Source organism: Uloborus diversus, chromosome 3 (assembly GCF_026930045.1).
Source record: "Uloborus diversus isolate 005 chromosome 3, Udiv.v.3.1, whole genome shotgun sequence".
In the NCBI taxonomy this organism is placed as follows: domain Eukaryota; kingdom Metazoa; phylum Arthropoda; class Arachnida; order Araneae; family Uloboridae; genus Uloborus; species Uloborus diversus.
In genome coordinates, this window is record NC_072733.1 from 504411 (window position 1) to 515796 (window position 11386).

General features: G+C 31.4%; 1 protein-coding gene across 1 annotated transcript in view; it reads right to left on the reverse strand.

Annotated features, from left to right (window-relative positions):
• The window catches only part of LOC129218177 (teneurin-m-like), a 116889-nt gene extending 105870 nt beyond the window's left edge, over positions 1 to 11019 (reverse strand). Inside the window, exons 1-2 of the mRNA XM_054852395.1 lie at positions 10877 to 11019; positions 5175 to 5463 (exon numbers count right to left, since the gene is read on the reverse strand). Coding sequence (XP_054708370.1) covers positions 5175 to 5463; positions 10877 to 11019 — 432 coding nt within the window. The remainder of the gene's footprint in view (positions 1 to 5174; positions 5464 to 10876) is intronic.
• Between the last annotated feature and the right edge of the window lie 367 nt (positions 11020 to 11386).

An 11386-nucleotide genomic window follows, 5' to 3' on the forward strand; every position in this document is an offset into this window, starting at 1 on the left:
TTCTAACGTTGTATAGATCTTAAGTTTACAATAAAATTTCATAAAAAGGAATTAATATTTCAATCTCTGTTTAGGGTTTTCCCTTCTTCCCACGAGGAAGGGGGATTTGGAAAAATAAATAAATAAATAATAAAAAAGCCGGGGTCAGAGTTGGAGTCGGAGATGGACGTTTCAAAATCCAGGAATCGGAGTCAGAGTCACAGTCGACAATTCTTTTGAGTTTCTTATTTCTTGAAACAACAAAGCATACATAGGCAGCAGGTGAGTAAATAAGATTGCACAGACGTATATGTAGGATATTAAAAGCTCAAGCATAGTAAAACCAATGCAATAATTTCATTAAACTAGTATTTTACGTAATTTATGCTTTAATTGTTTATCGTCTTGAGACTAAAAATGTAGCTTGGGAAAGTATGCGAATTTGCACACTTAGGGGAACACCACCTGTATTGGATCACTACTTAAATTGGACCGGGGGCTTGAAATCTAGCGTACAGTTCTGTGCTACACTCTACCGGTGGAAATACAAAGATTTGTGTCTGAAACCTTTAATGATAAAGTTTCGTCACATTTAGATCTGCATAGCTTGAGTTACGATGTGATTTGTGTTGAAAACGTGTTCGATCTTATTTTGAGTACTTGTATCTAGTAGAATAATACTAAAATTTGTGAATTGAGAGGTAAGTTATAGTATTATAAACAGTATTTAATGGAGATTACCTCCGTGAGGAGCCTGTAACCCCAACAGAGCGCGCCCCAAGGTGGTGGATAGGGGAATGTCTCCATTAGTTTCCAATGGGTAGTAGGAGGGAAATAAAATACCTCCCGTGAACCAACAGGTAGAAGTCCAACCTCTCGAGGCTCTGGCAACCCATCTTCCATGGATAGTACAATGTTACAGCCCATGTAAGTATCCTTGGTAATGAGAAAGCCGATGAGCTTGCTAAGGAGTCTAGATCCTACCCCTAATCATCGAACCTCACTTTTATTGATGCCAATGCTGTGGCCAGCCGTAGACTTATCAGCAATAGTTTTAAATCTTCTATTCCAGCCCTAAACTGTAATCGCACAACAGCATTGATAATAACCAGGCTTCGAACAAAACATGTAAGGGGCATGAAAATAAAAAGTGACGGAGTAAGAAGTTACTCAGTTCACTGCCCACACTGCCCTGACTTGCAACTGTCTCCCCAGCATATCTTCGGCTGTCTAGCAATTCCGTCCCGTGTTCTCAAGATCGGCCTGGATGACTCATATGATATGATTTTTTTCGGAAAAGGCTGTGGAGGTAGCCGAGACTGTCTTCGACAGCTTCGGAGTAATCTAGTGCTTTACTTTGCGCATCATGGACAAGACAACAACAATCGGGATTACAGCAATGTATTTACATGCTCGATTGGGGAACTTGTTGACAAGGTATAAATAAAAGAATTAGAAATGGCGTGTTTTCCTTTATTGGACCGAAAAACTTTCCTATATCGAACCGGTGAACAGTGGGGCGAAAACGCCAAAAAGCGCTTAAAAATGTTTTAAACCTCTCTCGCTTGTTTGTGTACACAGGTATGTTATTATGGAGTTTTTTCGATTTGTTTGGGCTCAGGGTCCAAAGTTCGCAGGTTTACGCAGCTAATTCCTTTTCAGGGTCTTTCTACCGACCATTTATGAATGATTAATATTAATTTCTAAGAGGACATAAGAGGACATTTTTTTGTAGAGTGTTTTGAAAAAAATAACTTTGAAGTCCCAAGTTTTCGGTGCTGATCAAAACGGTCACAAAAAATACGCAATAATGTTTTAGGGAAAATAAGGGCAGAATTATTCCTGGAAATACGACGCGAAATACTTATAGTTAAAGGACTGTCAATATATTCTTGTAACATGATATAATCAATTTTCTGGTATTAAAATGTTCTGTATATATTAAACACTTAAAACAAAATCATTAATAAATAATAGTTTAATTATATTACGAGTAGTAAATTATTTACTGAAGAATATGAATTTTCTTGAAAAATCTTAAGGCTCTAGTAAAATTTCCTCGGAAAAGGTATATTTTAATTTAGAATTCAAAACTATTTTTTCCTGTGCTAATAAAAGTTCAAAAAGCACTTAAAAGAAGTAGCAGGAATGTATCTTAATTACACGATTTTTAAAAAATCTAAAAGTAGAGCGGTCTCTGAGATCTCACGTCTCCTGTTATGTCCTACTTTTTCACCTCCTCTGTTACGGGTTAGCTGTTGATTATTTGCATTTAAAACAAGGCATTATTTACTTTTTTCGTAATACAGTAAAACCTGTCTACAACGATACTGTTGGGAACCTAAAAAAAATATCGTAATAGACAGGTTATCGTTGTAGACCATGCTGACATTTTGCTAGGGGCCAAAAAAAAAAATTGTTATAGACAGGTTATCGTTATAGACAGTATCGTTATACACAGGTTTCATTGTATATGAAAGTTTTTGTGATTCTCCCTTAATTCAGATACAAGATTGGGGGAATCCAATTCTAAGTAATAATGTCTCCAAAAAAAATGAGAACTTGTGAATGCTCATTTTTGAACATATCATTTTTAACAGTGTGGCATTTTTTCAAAATCTGCAGATATTTTTTTCAGTGAGGTCAGGTTCGGAAAGTTATACTCATGATCTCTTTTCATTTCGTTTATAACGCATTTTAATTCAATGAAATATACGAATTTGTCTTTTTCTTTTTTTTACTGACTACGAATTTTAAATCTGTTTTTAATCGTCCTACGGGATTTTTTCCTCTTTTCTCAAAAGATAGCTTCTGATTTTCCTTTTCGTTTCGCTGTATTTGCAATGCAGATTTTAATATAAAACGTTTTGCTTCCAGAAGGTAGGGAATAATCATTTAATATAAATTGTGTTGCGTATTTGAGTTAAATTCTTTTTTTCTACGAGGACGGGGGAGCAGGAATATGCTTTTGTATTTGCGATGCGAATTTTTTTATGTTTTTTTTTGGAGGTTGAATAAGTTCTCGCTGCTTTTTTTTTTAAGTGAAAATAACGGCTTTAAAAAATAAACGATCCAATTACTGTTAATGTAATTTAATGATTTTTTTTTTAATTTGACGATCTATTTTAAATTCAAAGAATTATTTTTAGGTTTTTTAAAGGGTGATTGCACATTTTAGTTAAATAAAATTATTTTCATTACATATTTTTGTTTATTCAAGAGACTCTTTATTATTCCTTTCTTCGAACGATAGCTTTTTGACAGTTTAAATCATTTTCATATGGCCACGGGAACGCGGGATATCCCTTTTTTTACAATAGAGTTGTTGACTTATTTTACGTTTTAAAGCAACTGTTAACATAGTTATATGTTTTGGATTATCACTTTAAATTATAATGAAACTTTTCATGCTTTTTAAAGAGTGTGGTAGGGGAGAAGTGGTACAGTGAGACAGATAAACAGCGAGACAGCAGCAGATTACTTTCTGTTTAGCTATTTCTAGACTGATAACGCTTTTGGAAATTCAAATTAACATGCTGTGAACATTATTTCAGAAATAAAGTTGTATTGAGATCTAAAGTGAGAAAAACAGTTAACCACTTTTATTCAACCCTATCAAAGCAATTTTTTTGCATTGCTTGTTGTATCGTTTCTTGTCTTGTTTGATATACTTTAAAAACTGGTGTTATTCATCTTTTATTAGCCTATTATTCAACGTTCATTTAAGCAGTAAAATGATTTTTTTTTATTTTGCTTTGTATGAAAATGGATGAGATATAGCAATGATGGAACAGTGAGGCAAGAACAGTGAGACAGCCTGAATTCGTGTCTCACTTTTGCATACGAATACTTTTATATAAGTGGAAAAATTATGTGTTGAATGCAATTTAAGCACTATTTATATTCAAGGTTCATTTTATCAGTAAAATGATTTTGTTATTTTTCTTTGTATGAAAGTTGCGCTTACTTAGTTCAAATATAGCAATGAGGAACAGCGAGACAGGAACAGTGAGACGGCATAATTTCATGTATCACTGTTCCCGTGATACTTTAATGTAAGAAGCGGAAAATTATGTGTTAAATGGAATTTAATTACAACTAAACTTTTGACGAAAAAATGACAAGATTAGCTTGAAAACCCTGCACCAACACAATAAGAATGTTGAATGGACTTATGGCCATTCTATCGAAATAATATAGATGTATTTACAAGATTTTATATAAATTATATGGCGCACTCATTTCAATTTCGTATTTAATTAATATAGCTTTAGTTTCTAACCCCGAAGTAAAAAAGAATTGATTATAAAAGCGACGCGTGTGTATGTGTGTGTGTTTTCCATAGCATCCTCTTTTTTATTTTATTTTATTTTAACCAATGATACCTAGCAGATGAACCGGTTTTGCTATTTTTTCTTTGTTTGAAAGGTACTTTATCCAGAATTCTTTTATCTGGTTTTCCTAACCTACAGCCTTTGGGTCATATGGGGCCAGCTAATTTCATCATGTGCATCGTAGCCTCTAAACGGAAAAACAGTCAATATATATATATATATATATATATATATATATATATATATATATATATATATATATATATATATATATAATAATTTGTAAATATTATATTTTTTAATACATATTTATGTGTTTGTACTCCAAATTAAACTGATTTAATAACACTGCGGAAAGTGCCTTTGGCACTCTTTAGTGTTAAATTCTTACTACTAACTGATGTTGAACTATAACCGAGAATTTCTTAATGTTTTGTGATTATCGTTTGTAATTCACGTTCTATGTTTTAACTTTATTTTATTTTAGTTTGCTTACTGTTTGTTATGTATGTGTGTTTTTGTTAATAAATCTTTTCTTATCTTCAAAAAAAAAAAAATACTAAAACAAAAAAAGAATAAAACATATATTTTAATGCAGAGTTAGCTTAATGTAAACAAGCAAAATAAAGTATAACTTAATAAACCTCTTCCCTAAATCAGGTGCAGTTGACGTAGGAAAATCGTTTTCGCTTTGATTGATATCAAAATATGAGGTTTTGATGCAGGTCCTTCCAAGCGTCAGGACCAAAACATACAACAGAATTCAATAACGGAGAGAAACGAGCTGTTTTTCACTTTTCGGCGAATGCATTCTTTTTTAAGAATAAGTAATCTTTTGTAAAAATTTTTTGTCAGACTTACTTGCGTTTCAGCCATAATAGCACTGTTCTCGGTGCACGCCCCTTGCGAGCCTGATCTCCACGTCTGGTAGACGATTGGCTTCATCACGTCATAGTCATGTTCCAAGCACGGATTCTGCTGCTGCAGTAAATCTTCTTGAGCTTCTGTTTCTACTGTTGCTGACATTGTAACAGGTCCCATGACCATGACAGTATTCCATGGCACCATGACAGTACGTTTGATTGGATGAAATGGGTTTCGTTGGAATTGTAGCGTCACGGCGCCTCCTCCATTCACTAGAATGTCGAACCTAAAGGTAATATATATATATATATATATATATATATATATATATATATATATATATATATATATATATATATATATATATATATATATATATATACATACATATATATATATACATACATATTTGAAAGAGCTGTGTTACTATTTTTAACACAAATTAAAAGTAGTAAGCTTAATATTCTACTTTCTGTTTCACACGCTTTTGTAATGTTGTAATGATGCTTAACAGCAGATTTATTTTTCGTACAGCAGTGTTTTGTAGCATGATAATAATACGTACAAGTAAATATTTGCAGTATTTTTATACGCTTAAGAAATAATTAAAAATAAATATATCGTGTTAAATTCTACTTCTAGTTTTATTGATTGTAGAACTTGATTCGAGTTTAGCTTAAATGCGAACTGAAATGGTACATTTGAAAAGAAAAAAAAAAGAATCTAAATTGAAATAATTATAAAGTTTTGGATGTGATTTACATTGTTAGATGAACGTCACTATACTGGTTCAATTCACTTGTTTAGAACATTTTGACTTCACTTTTTTATGATTAAAATGCTTCAAGCTCTTTGACGTTGTTACACATCGGAATTGTTAATAAACTTTAAAAAAGCATGCAAAGGAAACTTTTTTTTTTCAGTTTTAAATCTTCTCATGCGTTATGTAGAAACATTTCCATGAATTATTATTGTTTTGTACAAAAACTTAATTTCACTTGAAAACCAATATAATATTAAATGCAAAACTAAGTTCCGTAAAAGCATATATCTAGAATTTCTTTTTCTTTTTTTTGTTCAGTTGAACAGATTTTGTGCTTTTCTTCCCTTTTAATTTTTATCTATAAATATGAATGGATTCAAAAACTTGTAAATTAAGAAACACATTTTACGTTACGAAACAATAGTACAATTGAACACTGTCGTGATCTTTACCTTTTCAATCAGAAGGAGAAAAATTTAATGTTACCACACTTAAACTTAAAACCCTCCGAATAAAGATTTTTAAACAGCAGCGCAAGAGACTATACTTGTATACCCGAGCCATAAAGAAACTCTAAGTTTACCTTAATCACATTATAATACTTAATTAAAATGCTTCCTAAAAGTGCCATTTTCTTTCTGAACTGAGATTTAACGCTATTTTTTTTTTTTTTTTAATCATTTAAAGCTTGAAATTGCTTTAGGGAAAGCTATAAAGCGACGAAAAAGCATTTTTATTTTCAAGAAAACTTTTCCCGATTTTAAAACAAAAGCTATAGGCATCTTGAAACTGCCTTATCTAATGAAATATAAGATCATGTGATATTGGAAATTTAAGATTAATTTATAAACTAAATATACGAATTGAATGTTATAAGGGATGCGACTCAAATTAAGTAGTAGTTATTGTAAGTAAGTAATAAAACCATTAAAAGAGCCAAAAATGACCATTATTAGGAATTTGAAAATAGTCATTTTTATTTTTAGTCGTACCAATCTCTAGGCGCTGATTCACATTTGAATATTTTCTAGTTTTCTTAATTATTTTTCAAAAAAAAAAAAAAAATACATTCAGCAATACAGTTTCAAGAAAAACTACGTAGCGGATAAATACACTAGCAAAGGTAAATGTATATTTTAGGTTGATTCCACCGTCACTTGTGGGACATTCGGACTAAAGTTTTCCTTTCTGTCCTAGTGAAAGTACTTTACTCGCATTATTTGTTAAATTATATATTTTGTTAATATGTTTCTTAATTAAACAAAGGACAGAAAGTAAGTTTCCCAATCCTATATAAAATATTCAAAAAATCAGAGCGTCCTAAAAACTAATTATTTTTTATTCTGCTACTTACATCGTTTTTCTACGTAATTTACATATCTTTTTAAGCAAAATCTCTTCATATCTTGGAAACAGCTTTTTTAACCCTGCTGCATTCCAAGCTGCCACCATAAATGCAAATAATGGTATCCTTTTGTTATGTAACTCTGATAATTTGACAAAAAGATGAATGTCATTGTTACTGCTTATTATTTGCATTTCATTCACTTCAGTTTAAAAAAAAAATCTAAGAATTATTTATTTGTTATCTTAAATGATATCAGAACATGCTCTTAATTTCATTTGAAAAGTTAGTGTAGAATTTTTAAGCAACTTTTCTTATGCTAAAATGTTTTTGTAAAGCTACCTTTTTCTGCTGCTTCCCCATAATAACTTTAAAATTAAGTGTATTAATTACTAAAATATATTCTGTTTTATCAAAATCTCACAGCTAAAATTTCTTGTTGAGTCTCCAATAGAGATGAAAACGGTCGGGGAAAAAAAAAGGAAAATTTCGAAGACACGGAGAAACCGTTTCGTTCCGAAATGGTTTATTTCTGCTCCGGAAAAATTCAAAAATTATTATTTTCAACTTTTCAGGAAGTTTTAATTGAAATTTTCAGCAAAACATGATTAGAAATTTCTCATACTTAAATTCTGATGCGACCCCCCCCCCCTCCTTGTATGTTAAAACACTGTCTAACTTTGATAATGCAAGTTGTTGTATGATAATGTAATTTGTATATAAAGCAAAAAACATTTAATATTTTTACAAAAAAACTTAAACCAATATCCTTAGTGAAGAATTTATTTTCCTTCTTCATAAAACATCATAACTTTAATCACACAACTATGTTTTTGCTGACTGTGCGAAACAAATGTACAGGATGCGGCGAGAAAAACCCGGCAAGCAATTTTCCTTGTAACTTTATTAAAAATAAATAAATTAACAAATCACAAAAATAATAGTATGAGAAGACCGATGAGAAATCGTAGCATCATTTTGCGGCAGGAAGGAGGGAGGCAGTGGCCGGTGCCGCAGATTTAACAAATGTGATAGACTGTGAATAATTAACGTCGTGTTCAACTGAAAAATCGCTATTGCAAGTAGTACATCTTGCATAATCCGTCTTTAAAGATGAAACAAGGAATGGCTTTTATATTCTTCACGGAATTCTTTGAAGTTTTTCCTCTTTTTTTGCCAAAGATTCAATCGGTTTTTAGATCAGCGTTGCGATCTAAAAACCGTTCCATTTTCACTCCATGAAACTTTCGAAGAGCAATGCTTGTTACAGTTACGGGAAACGAGATGTACACATTGTATTTCTCTTCGTTTGTCTTCACTTCAGTTCAACAGCAGATGGAGATGTGTTGTTGGATAGTGGATAGAGATTCATCTGTACGTATTCGCAAATTCGTTTCTACGCATGTGCTTCTTGTTCATGCATTATACCGTTTATACGCGCGGTGAATGGAGGAAGTGGCATTACGTTTTATGCGCAGAGACCGTCAGCACACGTGTAGAAGTTTGATTTTTTGAACTTACCGGTTTAGTTTTCATGCAGTTTGTGTGTGTGTGTGTGTATGTGTTTTTCTTTTTTTTTTTTTTTTTTTTTTTGCGTTTTTGGGATTATAAATTATATATATATAAAAAAAAAAAACAGAAAATCGTAGTTTTTGGACCCACTATCGTAGCGTCTAAGTTTAAATCTAAAATTCGTAGAAACTACGATTTTTTCGTAGCAGTTGGCAGCTCTGATGATACATTTGACTGAAATATAAAAATATATGTAGGTATTTTAATCACAGAAATGTGAGTTTGGGAACTCACATGTTCAGAATCAAACTTTGCGAAGCAGTTGGACACTCAGTTGGACACTCATTTAAACTCAGCGTGTTTTATTTGCCACCAAAAAACAAAATTAAAGATAATATTTTAACTCCAATATGCATATTCAACAGAAAATAATCTAATTCAAGATTACCTATGCTTAAAATAAGTTTCGTTACAGTGAAGATGCAGATTTTACCCCGAAAAGAGCCATGATCATCATTCACTACCCTTATTTCTAATAATGGCGTAACGCAGCCATTCATGGCGTAATCATCCTTTATAAAACTACAATTTCAAACACTGGTCGTATTATTTTAAATGGCCCAATTTCTTTCATGAGTTGCAATATTTTTTTCACTACGGTTTCCGACTATAATGTGCTCTCATATTAAAGAGATATATTTTCCATTTTAAGCAACAAGTTTCATATGATTTCATTACATGCATAAGTTTAATAGAGAAAATTTTATTTGACAACAGGTTATATCCACTTTAAAAATTTTCTACGACAAATTAAACATGTGTTAGCGTTTCAGAATAAATTTCATTAAGTTTTAGTTCAATTTATAATATCTAGTTATACTTTTAAGAATACGAATACTACTTTTTTTTGTACGCCAAAATCTATATATTTTTTAATTTTTGCGTGAAATAATTAAAAAAAAAACGGCAAGGACGTAGTGATTACTTCAACATTTTCTTTATAATCACAATTTCTTAAAACTTTTTTTTTTCTTTTGCGAATTTGTCATCGCTTCTTTTCATTAATAAGTTTCCAGTTAATGAAGTAAACTGGTTATTTTTCCGACAGTCTTTAAAAATATTTTTTTTAAGTTTCATCCATCATTATTAACGGACTGTTTACTTAGAATTGGAAAGGAAGTCTCATTGCCTTCAAAACTGCCTTCCAGCTTCCAATAACACAGTTATTATTATGTTGGGTGTTTAATTTTGGTTTATGGGAGAACGAATTTCCAAAAAAATTACTTGAAACAGATAAGGGACAACTTTTCTTCCTTCACCCAAGAACACGTACCATAAAGTATATTTTTCACAAATTCCAGTTTTGTTCTTTTCCAGAAATTAATCAGACTCACCACTTTCCTAGAGGGCATTATAGATTTCATATGGGTGCAGATCATCGAACCACGCTGTGATCCTTTATAGACCATTGTTTATAATTCTAATAAAGCTAATCTCGAAAAAACATCACTTTATTGCTATTTTTTAAGCTGCATGTAATTTTATGGATTACATGCGTTTATTTCAGTTCACTGCTCATTTTGAACATTTTACACTCGTAAGTCAAATCCGCATAAAAAGACTGGGCACCCTAAGATATCTATCAATAAATAACGCAAAAATTAAACTTGATTTGAGATACAGAGAGAAAGAACGTGCGAATTCATTGATAGTAGATAAACTGTTTTTCAAACGATTCCTATTTAAAAATTAGAAATGAAAATAAATTGGATTAATTTATATCTCAATGAATAAGCTTATTTGTCGGTTCTTTTGCTTTCTGAATAACCAGTAGCAGTTAATTTTTAAATCATAACTTGCTTCAAAATAAATGACTATGAGCCAAGTGATAACCGTGTCTTAGAGAAGAAGTCATTAGGGGTTGAAAGAACGGAAGCAACCCAGAGGCATTACACTGGTAAATGAGTGCATGAGCCAATTACCGCCTACCTTATAAATTTCATCTGCATATTTAATTCGTTGAAAAGTAAAAATTTGAATTTTTTCAAAGGAACTAAGTATGGGAATAAGAGTACTTACCATCCGTCACTTCTTGTAAGCGTAAATCCAAATTGAGGGTCAGTGGCAACGCTGACTCGAATGCCAATCAATCCGTTGCCTTCACGACTGACCACTCGTCCCCGGATTACCGAAACTCGGCTAGAAATGTCAGGAAAACACATTAGAGGTGAAAATAAATCCAGTAAAGAAGAGTTTCCTTATTAATTAATATAATACAAAATTGCTTAAAGAAAAGCTTTATAAGAATTTAAAACATTAAAATAGTATAATATGTTTCCTATTCAAATGATTTGCACTGGCAAGAACACAAAAATTCGTAAAAAGAAAGACATGTTATTTGGTTCATTTTCTATAAATTTCGAACTCAACCCTTTGATTTTTAATTTGAATTCATCAAATGATAAACAGGCAGAGAAGAAAACGTGTTAAAGCAAACTCTTTATTGAGTTTTCTACCCTAAAAAAAGTAAGAAAAATGTTTTCATTTTATTTTGTTTTATTTTTTATTTTTCTTGCATTTCATTGTAAC